Here is a 22,581-nt window from a genome sequence, read left to right on the forward strand (position 1 = left end):
CAGCTGCCCGTTGTTATCACAGACAATTGTACCAATAGAAAAGCGTGTTTCTGTTGTCTGTGAACAATGTACATCGCATGTACCAACTTGTACTTGCATGGAAATAATTATTTTCTAAAAAAAAATTCGAATATTTGTCAAATTAAATGAAAATCCAAAATAAATCAAATAAACTCAAATAGCAGCTGCCCGTTGTTATCACAGACAATTGTACCAATAGAAAAGTGTGTTTCTGTTGTCTGTGAACAATGTACAACACATGTACCATTTTGTACTTGCATGGAAATAATTATTTTCTAATAAAAAAATTCGAATATTTGAGAAATTTGATGAAAATTCAAAATAAATAAAAAAAACTCAAATAGCAGCTGCCCGTTGTTATCACAGACAATTGTACCAATAGAAAAGTGTGTTTCTGTTGTCTGTGAACAATGTACATCACATGTACCAACTTGTACTTGCATGGAAATAATTATTTTCTAATAAAACAATTCGAATATTTGTGAAATTTGATGAAAATTCAAAATAAATCAAATAAACTCAAATAGCAGCTGCCCGTTGTTATCACAGACAATTGTACCAATAGAAAAGTGTGTTTCTGTTGTCTGTGAACAATGTACAACACATGTACCATTTTGTACTTGCATGGAAATAATTATTTTCTAATAAAAAAATTCGAATATTTGAGAAATTTGATGAAAATTCAAAATAAATAAAAAAAAACTCAAATAGCAGCTGCCCGTTGTTATCACAGACAATTGTACCAATAGAAAAGTGTGTTTCTGTTGTCTGTGAACAATGCACAACACATGTACCAACTTGTACTTGCATGGAAATAATTATTTTCTAATGAAACAATTCGAATATTTGTGAAATTTGATGAAAATCCAAAATAAATCAAATAAACTCAAATAGCAGCTGCCCGTTGTTATCACAGACAATTGTACCTAAAGAAAAGTGTGTTTTTGTTGTCTGTGAACAATGTACATCGCATGTACCAACTTGTACTTGCATGGAAATAATTGTTTTCTAATAAAACAATTCGAATATTTGTGAAATTTGATGAAAATTCAAAATAAATCAAATAAACTCAAATAGCAGCTGCCCGTTGTTATCACAGACAATTGTACCAATAGAAAAGCGTGTTTCTGTTGTCTGTGAACAATGTACATCGCATGTACCAACTTGTACTTGCATGGAAATAATTATTTTCTAAAAAAAAATTCGAATATTTGTCAAATTAAATGAAAATCCAAAATAAATCAAATAAACTCAAATAGCAGCTGCCCGTTGTTATCACAGACAATTGTACCAATAGAAAAGTGTGTTTCTGTTGTCTGTGAACAATGTACAACACATGTACCATTTTGTACTTGCATGAAAATAATTATTTTCTAATAAAAAAATTCGAATATTTGAGAAATTTGATGAAAATTCAAATTAAATAAAAAAAACTCAAATAGCAGCTGCCCGTTGTTATCACAGACAATTGTACCAATAGAAAAGTGTGTTTCTGTTGTCTGTGAACAATGTACATCACATGTACCAACTTGTACTTGCATGGAAATAATTATTTTCTAATAAAACAATTCGAATATTTGTGAAATTTGATGAAAATTCAAAATAAATCAAATAAACTCAAATAGCAGCTGCCCGTTGTTATCACAGACAATTGTACCAATAGAAAAGCGTGTTTCTGTTGTCTGTGAACAATGTACATCGCATGTACCAACTTGTACTTGCATGGAAATAATTATTTTCTAAAAAAAAATTCGAATATTTGTCAAATTAAATGAAAATCCAAAATAAATCAAATAAACTCAAATAGCAGCTGCCCGTTGTTATCACAGACAATTGTACCAATAGAAAAGTGTGTTTCTGTTGTCTGTGAACAATGTACAACACATGTACCATTTTGTACTTGCATGGAAATAATTATTTTCTAAAAAAAAATTCGAATATTTGAGAAATTTGATGAAAATTCAAAATAAATAAAAAACTCAAATAGCAGCTGCCCGTTGTTATCACAGACAATTGTACCAATAGAAAAGTGTGTTTCTGTTGTCTGTGAACAATGTACAACACATGTACTAACTTGTACTTGCATGGAAATAATTATTTTCTAATAAAAAAATTCGAATATTCTCTCAAATTTTTTAAATATTCGAATTGTTTTATTAGAAAATAATTATTTCCATGCAAGTACAAGTTGGTACATGCAATGTACATTGTTCACAGACAACAGAAACACACTTTTCTATTGGTACAATTGTCTGTGATGTCAACGGGCAGCTGCTATTTGAGTTTATTTGATTTATTTTGGATTTTCATCAAATTTCACAAATATTTCAATTGTTTTATTAGAAAATAATTATTTCCATGCAAGTACAAGTTGGTACATGCGATGTACATTGTTCACAGACAACAGAAACACACTTTTCTATAGGTACAATTGTCTGTGATGTCAACGGGCAGCTGCTATTTGAGTTTATTTGATTTATTTTGGATTTTCATTTAATTTGACAAATATTCGATTTTTTTTTTTTAGAAAATAATTATTTCCATGCAAGTACAAGTTGGCACATGCGATGTACATTGTTCACAGACAACAGAAACACACTTTTCTATTGGTACAATTGTCTGTGATAACAACGGGCAGCTGCTATTTGAGTTTATTTGATTTAATTTGGATTTTCATTTAATTTGACAAATATTCGATTTTTTTTTTAGAAAATAATTATTTCCATGCAAGTACAAGTTGATACATGCGATGTACATTGTTCACAGACAACAGAAACACACTTTTCTATTGGTACAATTGTCTGTGATGTCAACGGGCAGCTGCTATTTGAGTTTATTTGATTTATTTTGGATTTTCATTTAATTTGACAAATATTCGATTTTTTTTTAGAAAATAATTATTTCCATGCAAGTACAAGTTGATACATGCGATGTACATTGTTCACAGACAACAGAAACACACTTTTCTATTGGTACAATTGTCTGTGATGTCAACGGGCAGCTGCTATTTGAGTTTATTTGATTTATTTTGGATTTTCATCAAATTTCACAAATATTTCAATTGTTTTATTAGAAAATAATTATTTCCATGCAAGTACAAAATGGTACATGCGATGTACATTGTTCACAGACAACAGAAACACACTTTTCTATTGGTACAATTGTCTGTGATGTCAACGGGCAGCTGCTATTTGAGTTTATTTGATTTATTTTGGATTTTCATCAAATTTCACAAATATTTCAATTGTTTTATTACAAAATAATTATTTCCATGCAAGTACAAGTTGGTACATGCGATGTACATTGTTCACAGACAACAGTAACACACTTTTCTATTGGTACAATTGTCTGTGATGTCAACGGGCAGCTGCTATTTGAGTTTATTTGATTTATTTTGGAATTTCATTTAATTTGACAAATATTCGAAATTTTTTTTTAGAAAATGATTATTTCCATGCAAGTACAAGTTGGTACATGTGTTGTACATTGTTCACAGACAACAGTAACACACTTTTCTATTGGTACAATTGTCTGTGATGTCAACGGGCAGCTGCTATTTGAGTTTATTTGATTTATTTTGGATTTTCATCAAATTTCACAAATATTTCAATTGTTTTATTAGAAAATAATTATTTCCATGCAAGTACAAGTTGGTACATGAGTTGTTCATTTTTCACAGACAACAGAAACACACTTTTCTATTGGTACAATTGTCTGTGATAACAACGGGCAGCTGCTATTTGAGTTTATTTGATTTATTTTGGATTTTCATTTAATTTGACAAATATTCGATTTTTTTTTTTAGAAAATAATTATTTCCATGCAAGTACAAGTTGGTACATGTGTTGTACATTGTTCACAGACAACAAAAACACACTTTTCTATTGGCACAATTGTCTGTGATAACAACGGGTAGCTGCTATTTGAGTTTATTTGATTTATTTTGGATTTTCATTTAATTTGACAAATATTCGATTTTTTTTTTTAGAAAATAATTATTTCCATGCAAGTACAAGTTGGTACATGTGTTGTACATTGTTCACAGACAACAGTAACACACTTTTCTATTGGTACAATTGTCTGTGATGTCAACGGGCAGCTGCTATTTGAGTTTATTTGATTTATTTTGGATTTTCATCAAATTTCACAAATATTTCAATTGTTTTATTAGAAAATAATTATTTCCATGCAAGTACAAGTTGGTACATGTGTTGTACATTGTTCACAGACAACAAAAACACACTTTTCTATTGGCACAATTGTCTGTGATAACAACGGGCAGCTGCTATTTGAATTTATTTGATTTATTTTGGATTTTCATCAAATTTCACAAATATTTCAATTGTTTTATTAGAAAATAATTATTTCCATGCAAGTACAAGTTGGTACATGCGATGTACATTGTTCACAGACAACAGTAACACACTTTTCTATTGGTACAATTGTCTGTGATGTCAACGGGCAGCTGCTATTTGAGTTTATTTGATTTATTTTGGATTTTCATTTAATTTGACAAATATTCGATTTTTTTATTAGAAAATAATTATTTCCATGCAAGTACAAGTTGGTACATGTGTTGTACATTGTTCACAGACAACAGAAACACACTTTTCTATTGGTACAATTGTCTGTGATAACAACGGGCAGCTGCTATTTGAGTTTATTTGATTTATTTTGGATTTTCATCAAATTTCACAAATATTTCAATTGTTTTATTAGAAAATAATTATTTCCATGCAAGTACAAGTTGGTACATGAGTTGTACATTGTTCACAGACAACAGAAACACACTTTTCTATTGGTACAATTGTCTGTGATAACAACGGGCAGCTGCTATTTGAGTTTATTTGATTTATTTTGGATTTTCATCAAATTTCACAAATATTTCAATTGTTTTATTAGAAAATAATTATTTCCATGCAAGTACAAGTTGGTACATGAGTTGTACATTGTTCACAGACAACAGAAACACACTTTTCTATTGGTACAATTGTCTGTGATAACAACGGGCAGCTGCTATTTGAGTTTATTTGATTTATTTTGGATTTTCATTTAATTTGACAAATATTCGATTTTTTTTTTAGAAAATAATTATTTCCATGCAAGTACAAGTTGGTACATGTGTTGTACATTGTTCACAGACAACAAAAACACACTTTTCTATTGGCACAATTGTCTGTGATAACAACGGGCAGCTGCTATTTGAATTTATTTGATTTATTTTGGATTTTCATCAAATTTCACAAATATTTCAATTGTTTTATTAGAAAATAATTATTTCCATGCAAGTACAAGTTGGTACATGCGATGTACATTGTTCACAGACAACAGTAACACACTTTTCTATTGGTTTAATTGTCTGTGATGTCAACGGGCAGCTGCTATTTGAGTTTATTTGATTTATTTTGGATTTTCATTTAATTTGACAAATATTCGATTTTTTTATTAGAAAATAATTATTTCCATGCAAGTACAAGTTGGTACATGTGTTGTACATTGTTCACAGACAACAGTAACACACTTTTCTATTGGTACAATTGTCTGTGATGTCAACGGGCAGCTGCTATTTGAGTTTATTTGATTTATTTTGGATTTTCATCAAATTTCACAAATATTTCAATTGTTTTATTAGAAAATAATTATTTCCATGCAAGTACAAGTTGGTACATGAGTTGTACATTGTTCACAGACAACAGAAACACACTTTTCTATTGGTACAATTGTCTGTGATAACAACGGGCAGCTGCTATTTGAGTTTATTTGATTTATTTTGGATTTTCATTTAATTTGACAAATATTCGATTTTTTTATTAGAAAATAATTATTTCCATGCAAGTACAAGTTGGTACATGTGTTGTACATTGTTCACAGACAACAAAAACACACTTTTCTATTGGCACAATTGTCTGTGATAACAACGGGCAGCTGCTATTTGAGTTTATTTGATTTATTTTGGATTTTCATCAAATTTCACAAATATTTCAATTGTTTTATTAGAAAATAATTATTTCCATGCAAGTACAAGTTGGTACATGAGTTGTACATTGTTCACAGACAACAGAAACACACTTTTCTATTGGTACAATTGTCTGTGATGTCAACGGGCAGCTGCTATTTGAGTTTAGTTGATTTATTTTGGATTTTCATCAAATTTCACAAATATTCGAATTGTTTTATTAGAAAATAATTTTTTCCATGCAAGTACAAGTTGGTACATGCGATGTACATTGTTCACAGACAACAGAAACACACTTTTCTATGGGTACAATTGTCTGTGATGACAGCGGGCAACTTTTATTTTAGTTTTGATGTTTATTTTCAATATTTCTTTCAACTTCTCCAAGTTTTAATTTTATTGTTTTATAAATCCTTATTTGTATGTATGCACATATTGATTTAGCATTAGAAGCATTAGAAAAACATTTTCTCTTTTAGTTTTTATTGTAATACATGTTGGTTTTATTATTATTCAGTGTAATTTCATTTTAAAGGAGGCGCATGGTACTTTATATTCAAAAAATCGATAAATTGTTCCAGAGTTGGCCTAAATCAACTTAAGTATGGACTTTTTATACTCAAACTTACTTAAAATTTTCCAAGGAACACGATCCCGTTGTCAAAATCAATATATAAAGTACTTCAAAAGTTAAGTATAAAGGGAAGTACTACTTATAAGAAGTTTAGGTAAAATCTGAACACAGATTCGTTAGGTACATCGATGGTACATAACTTTCCTGTAATAAAGAAGTTGATTTGGTGACGTTTTCTAAAAAACAGCTATCTTTCCAGCAGGGCAAGGCTACTTATCGAACCTTTGAAGTACATCAAAAATCCTTAAAGGTACACTTATGTACCACTTTGGTACATGCTAAAACCATGTTCGGATTTTTGATTTGGCCAGATTGCCCTGCTGGATGGATTGACATCCGTCGTGAAACTACATACTTTTCCTGTCATTCTTGAACGACGAAATACAGGGCCGTAGCCAGGATTTTTGTTCGGGGGGGGGCTTGGGTGCAAAAAATCAAGGAGTATAAAAATCAGCAAATCATTTATACCATCACTTGGTTTGTGGTATAATTATTGAGATGAATTGTAAAATTTTAATGTAATGTATGCAAAAAAGTTTTCGAAGAATTTCATATTAAGTTATCAATGTATTTATTGAAGAAACTCGTTCGTAATTTTTTTTTCTTTATTTTAACAGCTAGTTTGTATTAAAGGAGTAGAGAAAGTGTTTTTTTTAACATTTTCTTGAATTGTTTAATTGTAATCCAATTTCGTGATAAACGTCGCTAAATTTAAAATATACTTAACTTGAATCAAATTTTTGAAAGCATAAATTTTTTTTAAAGAAATATCGATTTATCTAACCATAAGTATTATGTTTTCTGTATTTTATACTGAGAGAAATTTTAAACCGTCTGGATTTACATTTTCAGCTGTGTGATAATTGTGATGGTTTATCTAACATTTTTCATTTTTTCTAGCACAACATAAAACTCATAACTGGAATATTTGCTTTTCTTAAAATTTTATAAACAAACTTAAACAATGTTTTATTTTAATTGTTCTAAGCTATTGAAGCCATTTCATATTTTGCGAAGCTCCTGGTGCTCTCAAAAATAAATAATTTTAATGAAATACAAAAAAATATAATCGTTGAAATTTCAGCTTCTGAAGTGTCTCCATGGCAACAAAAAAAAATTACGTCGAATCTCAAGTTTACATCAACTGAGTTTACATGTGATTCATTTTTTCCGTGTCGAGTAAATTCACATTTTTTCTGTGTAGGCCTATAATAAATATATATTTGAAGAAAAAAAATCAGTGCCTGTGTTTAATTTTAATGTGTTAAAGAATTAAGATAAAATGTATTAAATTAATTTTTAACGCCAAAATATTCACTGGAAGAGTTATTAATAATGCATATGTAACCATTTTTAAATGCATATGTAACCGTTAAAATTTTCCTCGATTGCATCAAACATTAAAACGAATCATGTTTAACTTTAATATTCCGCCTAAACGCCATTTGGGTAATTCTCTACCAACTCACACGAAATCGGGAAAAGTTGCCCCGACCCCTCTTCGATTTGCGTGAAACTTTGCCCTAAGGGGTAACTTTTGTCCCTGATCACGAATCCGAGGTCCGTTTTTTGATATCTCGTGACGGAGGGGCGGTACGACCCCTTCCATTTTTGAACATGCGAAAAAAGAGGTGTTTTTCAATAATTTGCAGCCTGAAACGGTGATGAGATAGAAATTTGGCATCAAAGGGACTTTTATGTAAAATTAGACGCCCGATTTGATGACGTACTCAGAATTCCGAAAAAACGTATTTTTCATCGAAAAAAACAATAAAAAAGTTTTAAAAATTCTCCCATTTTCCGTTACTCGACTGTAAAAAATTTTGGAACATGTCATTTTATGGGAAATTTAATGTACTTTTCGAATCTACATTGTCCCAGAAGGGTCATTTTTTCATTTAGAACAAAATTTTTCATTTTAAAATTTCGTGTTTTTTCTAACTTTGCAGGGTTATTTTTTAGAGTGTAACAATGTTCTGCAAAGTTGTAGAGCAGACAATTACAAAAATTTTGATATATAGACATAAGGGGTTTGCTTATAAACATCACAAGTTATCGCGATTTTACGAAAAAAAGTTTTGAAAAAGTTACTTTTTGCGTTTCTCTTTGTTTCGTCGTCCGTGTCTGTCGCGGGTGACCATGAACGGCCATGATCGATGACGACCAACTTTTTTAAAACTTTTTTTCGTAAAATCGTGATAACTTGTGATGTTTATAAGCAAACCCCTTATGTATATATATCAAAATTTTTGTAATTGTCTGCTCTACAACTTTGTAGAACATTGTTACACTCTAAAAAATAACCCTGCAAAGTTAGAAAAAACACGAAATTTTAAAATGAAAAATTTTGTTCTAAATGAAAAAATGACCCTTCTGGGACAATGTAGATTCGAAAAGTACATTAAATTTCCCATAAAATGACATGTTCCAAAATTTTTTACAGTCGAGTAACGGAAAATGGGAGAATTTTTAAAACTTTTTTAGTGTTTTTTTCGATGAAAAATACGTTTTTTCGGAATTCTGATTACGCCATCAAATCGGGCGTCTAATTTTACATAAAAGTCCCTTTGACACCAAATTTCTATCTCATCACCGTTTCAGGCTGCAAATTATTGAAAAACACCTCTTTTTTCGCATGTGCAAAAATGGAAGGGGTCGTACCGCCCCTCCGTCACGAGATATCAAAAAACGGACCTCGGATTCGTGATCAGGGACAAAAGTTACCCCTTAGGACAAAGTTTCACGCAAATCGAAGAGGGGTCGGGGCAACTGCTGTGTGAGTTGGCGGAGAATTACCCATATGTTTTAGGGGACATCAAAAGCCAACTTTTTAGAAATTTCCAGGTTATGCAAAAAATTGTTGACCGAGTATGATTTTTTAAATCACTACTGATTTAAAAAAAACGAAATATTGGTAGCAAACTTCATTTCAACTTCATTTTCCGATGTAAAATCGAATTTGCAATCAAAAAGAACTTTAGTGAAATTTTGATAAAGTCCCCCGTTTTTAAATTAGAGCCATTTTTGTATTTTATTGAAAATAGCGAAGTTTTATTTTTTTTAAATAAGTGCACATGTTTGTCAACTTTTGTAAAAAATATTTTTGAAAGCTGAGAAAATTCTTTACATTTTGCCTAATTGAACTTTGTTGATACGACCCTTAGCTGCTGAGATATTGTCATGCAAGTGTTTAAAAACAAGAAAATTGATGTTTTTCTAATGTCGATATTTCAGCAACTAATGGTCCGATTTTCAATGGTAAAATATGAAACATTCGTAAAATTTTCCAATCTTTTCGAAAAAAATATTCAAATAAAAAAAATTCAACCAAAACTAACATTTTAAACGGGAGTAATATTGAATGTTTGACCCTTCGGTTAGTCTTGATTAAAAAATTTGGAAAAAAATGTTTTCGAAAAGATCGGAAAATTTCACGGATGCTCATTGTAAATCGAACCATTAGTTGCTGAGATATCGACGTTAGAAAATGGTGGGTTTTTGAGACTTGGAAAACATCAATTTTCATATTTTTAAATCATTGCATAGCAATATCTCAGCAACTAAGGGTCGTATCAACAAAGTTCAAAAAAGCAAATTATAGAGATTTTTTGTCAGCTTTTTAATTTTTTTTCAAAGGTGGGCAAACATGTGCACTTATTTTATTTTCAAAAATGTTACCTAAATTTAAAAAAGTTACTTAAAAATGGCTGTAACTTGAAAACGATGAACTTCATCAAAATTTCATTTAAGTACTTTTTGATTGCAAATTTGATTTTACATCGAAAAATGAAGTTGAAAATTTTTTGCGACCAATATTTCGATTTTTTGATAAAATCAGTATTGATCAAAAAAATGTATAACTCGGTCAAAGATTTTTGCACAACCTTGACATTTCTGAAAAGTTGGCATTTGATGTCCTCTAAAACATATAAAAAAATTAAAATAGTGTTTTTGTGAAAATCAAGTTTTAGTGACAAAAACTTAAATAAAAAATCACCCATTTTATTTACCGTGTATCTTTTTTTCTTTCTTTCTTTATTAGGAGGTGGACAAAAGCCCCTTTGAGATGTGTCTAGCATATTCCAAAACACTCTCTCAAAAAGGGACAAAACCACCTCGTCTTTTCGCATCAACAAGTACACAAAACTCAAATGATACAAGACGGTATCATTTTTTCCAGTGTAGTCCGTATCCATACCGACAACTTTGTCGAAGACACCAAATCGATCAAAAAACTCCTTCAAAAGATACAGATTTTTGAATTATCATACATCATTTTTGTATGGACAGCTGGCAAATCTGTATGGAAACTTATATGGACAAACTAATGATGCAAAATGGCTTCTTTGGGCATACCGAAGGCACCAAAAAAGTTTCAGTTGGATTAAAAAAGTGAGTTGGCTAAACGTAGAAAATTCTATTTTTTTTTTGTCTTACTTATAAGATTACTTAAAGTCAAAGTTCAGTTATTTTTTAAGTTCGTTTAAATCCTTAAATCCTTTATTCTTTATTTTTTGAATCCTTCAAAAAGTATTTCCTTTCTTACCCAATACATTAATAGGTTTTAAGATATGAATGAAAAAAACAAAACGCATTGTAAAGCTTAAATTGCTCACAAAATCAAATCTTCTGAATTCAATGTTAAACGAAAACACAACTAACTTTAAGTTTCATAAAAAAACTTAATCATCCTACATCCTACTGAAACAGACAGCGTTTTTTATTGTCTTTGTATTATGGTAAGAAATTTCCGGGCTTGTCGTTGTATTTTATAATGATAAATTTCAATCAAAACTTCTTTCCTGCAAGGGAAAAAAAATAAGATGCAATTAATTTCCAAGCAAATCAAATCACTCAATTGATGTACATTTTATTAAGCGTGAAAACATACAACTTCGCTCAGATAATCCGCTTTACAAATGTTTGAAGGAAAAAAAACGTTCATATAATTGAAACATAATTCCCAGTGTCGATGGTCGTTTTTCCCTCCCACCATTTGGAGCACCCAAAAGCCCATTCGAGGACCGTTTGTCAACCAGACCAGACCGGAGAGTCCTGAAAGCGGGGAGAAAAAACTTTTCTGTGGCACAAAAGTTGTAATTTAATTAAAACTATTACGTTGATTTGAGCGCGAAACGGGGTTAGTGAGAGGGAAAAAATCCCAGTCGAAAAGTTTACCTTTCGCAGCAGCGGAGACAAATTATCACTGCTAGGCTGGGGACTCAGGTCTCCTGATGACGACAAGGAGGAGCTGGGGATCTGGAATTGGACTGATGTCGTTTATAGCGAAAATTTTGTCATCCGTCATTTTTGTCGATTTGCAGAAGGGACGCTCTGGGTTGTCCTTCTAAGAAGTGAATTTGATTACTGATGACAGAATGGAAATTTTAGCTTCAAAGAGTTTTTTTAAACATTTTTTTATTGTATTAGTTTGTTAAAAATTATAATATTTGACTCATATCTTCAAAATGGTAATCTTTCCAGCGCCTTCGACGTGTACTGGAACATCCCGACGTTCATGTGCACCCGGTACAAGCTGGACTTTGCCAGCCTGGGGGCCACCTACGGCCTGTACCAGAACACCAACGACACATTCCGGGGCGAAACCATCGCCATTCTGTACGATCCGGGCAACTTTCCAGCGCTGTTCGAGCAAAGTTCCACCAAAAAGCTGTACCGCCGAAACGGGGGTGTGCCCCAGGCCGGAAATCTCTCGGACCACTTGGAGGTGTTCCGACGGCACATGGACGAGCTGGTCGTCGACCGGAACTTTGCAGGTAACACTGTTTTAATTATTTTGATGGGTTGACGAATTGGTTGCTTTGAAGTTCATTTCTAAATAACATGGGGGGCATTCACAGAAAAGGATGAAGCCCCCTTTGGAATCAAATCATAGTGATTCGTGTGAACTTGATGCATGTCGCAATAAAACATAAATTAATGCTGCTGAATCTATTTAAAACATTTGAAAACTCAAAACTTGTAAACTTTTGACAACGTTTTGTATTCCTCTCAATACAACAAGATTTTCAAAATCAAACTAAACAAAACAAAAATCTTAAAAATGCATAAAATTATACAACGATAACGCCCATGAGTACCAGACAAAATGCAGCCTTGAAAAATATTAAAAAGAGAATAAAAGGTTTTGTGTTTAAAACTGTAAGGCCCGTTTCAAATGTTTGCGTTCATTCCAAACCGAAGTCTAGTAAGAAAATACGTAGAAAACTTATCTTTCATCATTTCAAATCTCTTTAAGGATGCCGGGACCCTTGGTGTAGGGGTAAGCGTGGTTGCCTCTCACCCAGTCGGCCTGAGTTCGATCTCGAATGGTCCCCTTAAAACACGAAATATTAAAATGATTTTTTTTTGTTTTAAATGAAAAATTTACCCTTCTATAGTAAGTACATATAATTTTCCATTATATGACACTTCCAAAAATATTTAACAGTTGAATAACTTTTTTTATGTTTAAATATAAATAAAAAATAGTGTTATCAAAAAACACTTAAATAAAATAATGTTCAAATGTTTCCACAAATCAAAAATTGCTTGTGGGTAATTATAGTGGATAAATATGTCACTATTTTTCAAAAAAATAACCTTACTACAAGATTGCAGAAGACTCTTAATCGATCTGGAAAACTATTTTCCAAGATACAGTAAATATCAAACTTCAAGAAAATTGCCAATTTTGGAGAGGTTTGCTCTGCTAGTCCAAAAAAGCATTTTTTTTTTCAGTGTATCCAAACGTTTTAAGCGGCTATCCATACAGTAATAAATTATGTACAGTCAACAATGTTATCGAAGTTTAAGTTAATCTTTCAAATATACCTTATAAACAGGACTAGTGATTTTTCGCGATTTCATGGAAGCCGCGTAATCCGTGAAATTTGCCCCTGGCCGTGAAATTTAGTAAATGCCGTGAAATGCCGCGAAATTTGAAATATTTAATGATCAATCGCTTCTTAGTGCATTTAGGCTTTATTTGTTTTTATTCAAACGCTTCACAAGGTTTTAAACAAGCATTTTGGAAACAGATTCAGATAAAAAATTGAATGATGTAGAATTATTTATTGAAGATATTGTTCATTAGAATATTCTAAGAATCACAAATAATTGGTTATACATTTTCAGCTAAATTTCTTTATTTCACACAATTCTAAAAAGATGGTCAATGAACATTATTCAACAAAATAAAATAAAACGCTTATTTAAAAAAAACTTAATGTTAAAGTAAAAAAACTGCTTTTAATGAAGTTTTGACAAAACTTAATTAAAATACTCAAATTTACCAATATCTGTTATTTGAAGAAACAAACAAAATTTGATAATACTTATTATACTGATTCTACTTCTACTTGATGAATATGACATTTGGAATGTGCTTTGTTTAAGAGATATTTTGAAAAATTGTACTTCTAAAATCTCAGTTAAATTAAAATAGCTGTATCATAAATTCATGTGATGGAATTTCTTCAAAATACTACAAAATTTATACAATACAACTTTTTTGTTCAATTAAATAATTGATGTCTAGGGGTTTTATTTTCTATCATGAAATACTGCTAACTTTTAAGGCACATTTATATTAAATATTGTGCTAAAAGAACACATTTTTTCGTTTATTTTGAGCAGTTTTCAGAGTAACGTCATGATTCGAAATCCGGACACTTAGTAGCATATCATTTTTGTTAAAGCTGGCAAAAATTCATGTAATAAGTTGGAAATGAAGAAATATCAGTAGGATGTAGTATTAACTGTCAGTTTTAAGAGAATGCATGCAAAGTAGGGTAAGGTAGTCATCAATGAGACACTGTTAGTTTTTAACTTTCAACGATTTTTGTATTTTTTTCATCAGCATGTTTTAATGAGTTTTTTGTTGCATTTTATTTCTTTTAATGTGTTCTAACATTGCCCAAAATATGAGATCGATCTGACGTCTACAGCCAGAGTTATTCAACTGTCTCATTGTAGACGCACTTGGCAGGAACAATGAGACAGCTGGGGAACAATGAGACACTCTACGAAAAACAATTCTTTTCTAGTAAAACATCATGTTTTTATATTGTTTCATTTCAGGCGACTTGCTTCGAACATTTTCAAGCAATTTTGTCAACTTAAAACTTCAATTGACCAAAGTTATACTAAAAAGTATTTAAATTTTGTAAAATCCATATATTTTACCAAATTACTTTATATTTCTAGTTAAATGAAGTTCAAACTCGATAAATATGCACAGAAACAATTCCAATTCATGTTTTGAAGGATTTCCCTAGATTTTGAAAAGTTTAATGAAGAAAAATCAACGTGTCTCATTGTTGCCCATGGGCTGAAAAGAGTGGGGAACAATGAGACAGCCCTGGATTCTGGGTATATTCTAAATTTTGATAAAACCTAATAAAAGGACATTGTAGCCCAACTCATGCCCTGTGAAATGACGAAAGAAATTTGGAGAAATATTAGTTTTTGTGTAAATGGCAGCCTATGAGCGAAAATGTAATTTTTAGTCATAATTTACTTTTACACCCCAGAATCAAACATGTATGTATAACTTTGCAAGGGAGCGTCCATAACCAAAGCCGCTATTATGGCAGACGTGTTTCTAGTAGACTCACCTTTCCTCCAAATATGAGCCTGATTGCTTGAAACTACGTCTTGTGAGAGCCATTTTATCATTGTTCCCCGTGTCTCATTGATGACTACTCTACCCTATGTCTTTTCTAACAATTTTTCATCAGAATTTGGAAATTAAAATGACTTGTTGTGCTTCGAATCCCGGACACTGATAAAAACTGATTCGAAATCCGGACACTTTTGCTTCGAATTCCGGACACTCGATTTTGCTAATGAATCGCACAAATTCGGACTGAAATGTTAGTGAATGGCATTCTTTAGGTGTTAAATAAGCTGTTAACATCAAAACAATCGATATTTGATTTAAAAATTTGCTAGAATTTAAGGAAATCAAAAACACAAATTTCTGCTTTGCCTTCCCGGTGCTTCGGATGCCTATGAAATATTACAGTGAAATGTTTCGCATTTTTGGTAATCTTATAACTTTATTTTATTTAATTGTTTCGACATTAACTACAGCGTTCAAACAAACTTTAAATGAAAGTCGATGTTAGAATTCATCAAATAACACAGATTTGACATTCATAATGCGAACTTATATCCAAATAATTGATAAAACAAGATGAAATGTCCGGGTTTCGAAGCGTCCGGGAATTCGAATCATGACCTTACCATGACATGACCGTGATATTTCAAACATTTGTAATTGGCACGCCGCGAAATTCGATTTGTTTTGCCTTGAAAATCACTAGCCCTACTTATAAATAGTACATCATTCAGGAGTTATCTTATAACTTTAACTTTATACAATCCAATCTATCGTTATCGTTATCTCATATCTCTTTTTTTTCTAAAACGATTAATTCAACCACATTATAATAAATTTGCAATGCTTTCACTACGGATGTATTTTTTAAATCATAGTAAGTATCAAATTGTAAATATGTACTCAAAATTGTTCTCAAAATACCGTATTTAAAAAAAAATACTCCAAATTGTTTACAGAATACCGTATTTTTCGAAAATACCCAAATTTTCAAAAACTCTGGTAAAGTGAAAAAAGCATAAAATTTTCACTAAGAAGTTTCAGAAACACGTGCACTTTGAATTTTGCAAAAAATATTTAGGCATGACCGAATGGTTTTTCTCCAAAGTTTGTATGGAGAATTAGGGTGGTTCGTCGCTGTTGCATATTCCAAGTCTGATGTGCACAAAACTTGTTTTGTCTGATCCAGTAATTATGTTGTTCCAAATTCTCACAAATCTAACAGACACATTTTCATCACTTTTGCTTCATTTTTCCAGCTCAATCGTCCCTATCCCAAATATTTACAAATCGTTACCGGGTTTTCTTTCTTTCTCTTCCCGCACGCAGGAGTTGGCATAATCGACTTTGAATCGTGGCGGCCAATTTACCGGCAGAACTTTGGCTCACTCCAACCGTACAAGGAGCTGTCGATGAAGCTGGAAAAGGAGCGACACCCGCGGTACAGTGACAAGCAGCTGGAGGCCGAGGTAAGAAGGTCGTCCTTACTCACTTGTTTACCTTCCTTTCCACTGTTAGTCCCTTTTGCCGGCGGTTTAAATTGCTTTCGATTATTGACAAGATTTGCTGAAGAAGGGTTTCAACATCCATTTTATAACCCAGAAAAAAAAGAAAGAAAGAAAATCTTCTCCAAAAAAGGGATCGAACCCATTTCCGTCGAAAAGAGGAGCAATTCATCAGCGCAGTCTATTCGAGCATAAAATGGGAAATTTGAATTTATGAACTAAGCGGTCCGGGTGGTGAGGCCATTTCGGTTGGGCAAAGTGAAAAAAAACATGAACCAGAAGTATAGAAACTGTTTCCCACGGACGGACGGACATCGTAAATAACAAACAGAAACTTAATGCTTCACCGGGTTGAATTTGGTAAGCCTCAGCAGCATGGTTTTGCAATATACAGTAAATAGGCAAATGAATTGGTTCTATGCTGATCAGGGTTACCGAAATTTAGAATTTGAACAGTGGAACAGGAATCGATAGCAATTTTGCCTGATTTTCAAACAAAATTCATATAAGCAGATCAAATTTTAAGAAAAATGAACTGAACCTGAACTGAACCTGTACTGAACTGAACCTGAACTGAACCTGAACTGAACCTGAACTGAACCTGAACTGAACCTGAACTGAACCTGAACTGAACCTGAACTGAACCTGAACTGAACCTGAACTGAACCTGAACTGAACCTGAACTGAACCTGAACTGAACCTGAACTGAACCTGAACTGAACCTGAACTGAACCTGAACTGAACCTGAACTGAACCTGAACTGAACCTGAACTGAACCTGAACTGAACCTGAACTGAACCTGAACTGAACCTGAACTGAACCTGAACTGAACCTGAACTGAACCTGAACTGAACCTGAACTGAACCTGAACTGAACCTGAACTGAACCTGAAATGAACCTGAACTGAACTGAACTGAACCTGAACTGAACCTGAACTGAACCTGAACTGAAACTGAACTGAACCTGAACTGAACCTGAACTGAACCTGAACTGAACCTGAACTGAACCTGAACTGAACCTGAACTGAACCTGAACTGAACCTGAACTGAACCTGAACTGAACCTGAACTGAACCTGAACTGAACCTGAACTGAACCTGAACTGAACCTGAACTGAACCTGAACTGAACCTGAACTGAACCTGAACTGAACCTGAACTGAACCTGAACTGAACCTGAACTGAACCTGAACTGAACCTGAACTGAACCTGAACTGAACCTGAACTGAACCTGAACTGAAACTGAACTGAACCTGAACTGAAACTGAACTGAAACTGAACTGTAACTGAACTGTACCTGAACTGTACCTGTACCTGAACTGAACCTGAACTGAACCTGAACTGAAACTGAACTGAACCTGAACTGAAACTGAACTGAACCTGAACTGAAACTGAACTGAACCTGAACTGAACCTGAACTGAACCTGAACTGAAACTGAACTGAAACTGAACTGAAACTGAACTGAAACTGAACTGAAACTGAACTGAACCTGAACTGAACCTGAACTGAACCTGAACTGAACCTGAACTGAACCTGAACTGAACTGAACTGAACTGAACTGAACCTGAACTGAACCTGAACTGAACCTGAACTGAACCTGAACTGAACCTGAACTGAACCTGAACTGAACCTGAACTGAACCTGAACTGAACCTGAACTGAACCTGAACTGAACCTGAACTGAACCTGAACTGAACCTGAACTGAACCTGAACTGAACCTGAACTGAACCTGAACTGAACCTGAACTGAACCTGAACTGAACCTGAACTGAACCTGAACTGAACCTGAACTGAACCTGAACTGAACCTGAACTGAACCTGAACTGAACCTGAACTGAACCTGAACTGAACCTGAACTGAACCTGAACTGAACCTGAACTGAACCTGAACTGAACCTGAACTGAACCTGAACTGAACCTGAACTGAATCTGAACTGAACCTGAACTGAATCTAAACTGAACCTGAATTGAATCTAAACTGAACCTGAATTGAATCTAAACTGAACCTGAACTGAACCTGAACTGAACCTGAACTGAACCTGAACTGAACCTGAACTGAACCTGAACTGAACCTGAACTGAACCTGAACTGAACCTGAACTGAACCTGAACTGAACCTGAACTGAACCTGAACTGAACTGAACCTGAACTGAACCTGAACTGAACCTGAACTGAACCTGAACTGAACCTGAACTGAACCTGAACTGAACCTGAACTGAACCTGAACTGATCCTGAACTGAACCTGAACTGAACCTGAACTGATCCTGAACTGAACCTGAACTGAACCTGAACTGAACCTGAACTGAACCTGAACTGAAGCTGAACTGAACCTGAACTGAACCTGAACTGAACCTGAACTGAACCTGAACTGAACCTGAACTGAACCTGAACTGAACCTGAACTGAACCTGAACTGAACCTGAACTGAACCTGAACTGAACCTGAACTGAACCTGAACTGAACCTGAACTGAACCTGAACTGAACCTGAACTGAACTTTAACTGAACCTGAACACATGAAGGACGCCACATTTCACAATGAAACACTAAATGTCTGTCTTTGATGGCCAAAAAAAATTCAGTCAACCTAACAGTTAGTTTTTGATTTTTCGTACGTTCTACTCAACTAGTGGGGTAAGACGAACAACCCGTTGGAGCAAGAGGAACAATGCATGAAACAGCATGCTAATTTACTAAAAATTGAACTGTTATCACTTAGATACATCAGATTAGAATGTATTTGAAACGTTTCTTACATTTTTAGATTAAATAATAACATTTTACTAAAAATGTTATCGTTTTAATGAAATGTTACTTGGATGAAAAAAAAGAAATTTTCATAATATCACAATATTTTGTGTGGACAATTTTTTTAACAATTGTTTATCAGTTTTTAAGTACGTTTATGTATTTATTTCGCAATAAAATATGTTGTTGCAGCAAGTAGTAATTTTTTCCATACTAAAAATCCATATGGCATACTTGCCCCACCTGAGCAAGGTTTTTTAAAAGCTCTCAACAAAACTAACCAAAAGTTAAATCATGCTTAATACTAGGTGCAAGTCATTGGTAGAAACACTACTGATCTAGGAAAAATAGCATTTTGATAATATGAGCCTTAAAACGAACTTAAAGCCTTATTTTGTACTTTCCAAATATTATAATAAAACAAAGGATTTGAAAAAGACCTCATTCAATCTTATGCCCCGTGGCGTTTACGTCGTTTTGGCAGTTATGTGGTAGTAGAATCAGCTAATTGCATTGCTAGCAACAATTCCTCATACTGGAAATAATCAAAATTGTTAAAAATAACGGCCGTACGAGCGATTGTTCCTCTTGCCCCATATGGTCGTCTTGCCCCACCTTCCCCTAGATCCATTGTCCAACGTTAAACGACACCAAAATGAGCAAATTAACCCCTTGTCGTGACGAACACTCAATTTGGCATCAGACATTCATCCTTCATCCTTTGGCACTAAACTGTCGTCTAACAGGCGCCTAACTTTCACTGCTCCTACTTGCTTCCGATTGCAATGAACTGCTGAAAAGTTTTGGTTTTTAGATTTTTTGGAAGTATTATGAAAAGTTTCCAAGAATTACAAAAAAATCGAGTTTTGCAAACTCCCGTTGAGAAAGCCACACAAAAAAAAAAACAAAATTCAGTTCCGCTCACCATAATTTAGCTAAGCAACAGGCCACCTACAGTATAGACAACCCCCCACCACCACCAGCAGAAGCGAATTCGCCAAGCCAAGTGCCCAAATGAGCGTCACTAAATTCGTTTTTATTGGCCACCGACTGCAGTTCGGCTCGGCAGGACACTAATTTGAGCTGCCTTTTGCTTTGGAAGGACCGGAGCGGGAAATTCGTGTTCTGGCTGGTGTTGGTAGATTAAAGGAGTGAAAATTGGACATGCGATTCAGCGCTTCCGATTGGTAGGGGTTTGGAGGAACCATAGTGGGTAGGAAAAGGATGTTGAGATAGGGAAGCTAAAGCAAACTGACTGGAGCCAACACGTGAGCTGATTGTGGTAAAGAAGAAGCTGGAGTTCAGTAATTTCGATGCGATCAATCGTTGGATTGGTAATCAATCGACAATTCCGATTAAACATGAATTTCAGAACTGACAACCATTTAACGAAACTTTGCTTGAATGTGATGATTTTTTATTAAAATGTAGAAACAAACTAGATACAAAACTGGTTAAACGAAATGATTATTAGCGAATATTTAAACCGAAGCCCGTAGGGTTCTGGAGAGTTAATTTAGAGAAAGCAAACAAATCGAGCTGAAAGTTTATTGCAGAAGACTTCTTTCCCACTCAACCTCAACCTCTGAAAAGAATCCCCAACAGAAGCAAAAACTATTCCAAACTCACACATCGACGTCGTCGTGCTATCTTGTCGCACCCGCCATTTAATGTTTGACCTTGAATAAAAAAAACTAGAGCATGCAATGTAAACAATAACAAACACGTTTTGTTTGGCTGCCCATTATGTGCATTTTCCCGAAGTTTGGTTGAAGTTAGTTGCTGGAGTCCCGAGTTATAATTACAAATGTTTACGGTAGTCGGGCTTGAGGCAAGATTGAAACTTCTTTCATATGAAGAGCGACAACAATGCGCGGAGTTTTTTCGTATTTTTATTGAATATCTCAGGATTGAAAACGAATTTTGGGGATCTGTGAAGATGGCGTTCTTTACTCAATTTGGCCCAAAATGCACGTAAGACAAGTTAGCACGACGGTGACGACATGATGAAATTCTTCTTAATCTTCTTGTTTTCCATCCCTCCCATTTCAGGCCACCAAGAGGTTCGAAGCAACAGGACGGGACTTTATCGCCCGCACGCTGGCCCTGGCCCGGCAGCTGCGACCCCGGGCGGCCTGGGGCTATTACGCCTTCCCGTACTGCTTCAACATGAACGGCCAAAAGCAGGAGGACTGCTCGCCGGAGGTGCAGCGGGAAAATGACCGGTAATAAAGTGCAGCCAGCAAACTCACACAGACCTCACCGAAATTTCCGGAACTTTGGAAAACCACACGCACACACACAGAGTACGAAATTTTGGGAGGAGATCTCATACGAGTGCAGAATAAATGTCGAACTTGGCCTGTGGACGGCAGTAAAACCTGCCCACTCCAGCTTTCGGAGTCCTCCTTCCAATGTACAACCAGCAGGGGTACAATTGAGCAGGGTTTAATTTTGGGTTATTAGTTCAATTGAATGGGCATAATTCCGGCTCTAGTTTCACAGAGCTCAACTGTGGTCAGAAGCAACTCTGCTGCAGTAATAAATGCTGCAGAACAAAGGAAATTCTACTTTTTGGCTAAACAAGATGCAATCAATAGTTGGTCAAAAAAAGTTCAATATTTAACTTTTGTTTGAATATTAATACCGATTTTGTTAAATCAACAGGCTTCTAAATTTAAATCAAACACATGTATTCCTCATCTGTGAAGAACGTTCAAGCTAAACAATGCAGTAACCAACGGCAGTCACTTCTGCTCGGAGGAACTCCATCTATCCTGCCTGGTGCAAAGTGCATTCTAATCCTAAGCTTCCAACACCATATCCGTTATCCGAAGTTCCCCCCAGAGGGGCACACTGCCCATCAAACTACCTTTGGCCACAACTCGGCCTGACCACCACACGAGAGCACCAAGGCCCAAATTAATAAATTATCACCTGACTGTCAACAAGCTTTTTCGTTTCCGGACCTTGCTCCTGTCGTGCAGAACAGTCCAGAGCAGAAGAGAACCTAAACGTGTTGGGTCATTTCCCAGAACTGGCAAGAAAAGAGTCTGGTCTGACCTCCGGAAGCAAACCCCAAGTGCACTCTTCTGTGTTGG

The 22,581-nt window shown here is 34.1% G+C and overlaps 1 protein-coding gene across 1 annotated transcript in view; it reads left to right on the forward strand.

Annotated features, from left to right (window-relative positions):
• Positions 1-22,581, forward strand: part of LOC120424997 (hyaluronidase Tab y 2.0101-like) — a 49,402-nt gene that overhangs the window by 22,923 nt on the left and 3,898 nt on the right. The window contains exons 2-4 of the mRNA XM_039589367.2: positions 12,096-12,388; positions 16,564-16,703; positions 21,533-21,705. Coding sequence (XP_039445301.1) covers positions 12,096-12,388; positions 16,564-16,703; positions 21,533-21,705 — 606 coding nt within the window. The remainder of the gene's footprint in view (positions 1-12,095; positions 12,389-16,563; positions 16,704-21,532; positions 21,706-22,581) is intronic.

This window comes from Culex pipiens, chromosome 2 (genome assembly GCF_016801865.2).
Source record: "Culex pipiens pallens isolate TS chromosome 2, TS_CPP_V2, whole genome shotgun sequence".
NCBI lineage: Eukaryota > Metazoa > Arthropoda > Insecta > Diptera > Culicidae > Culex > Culex pipiens.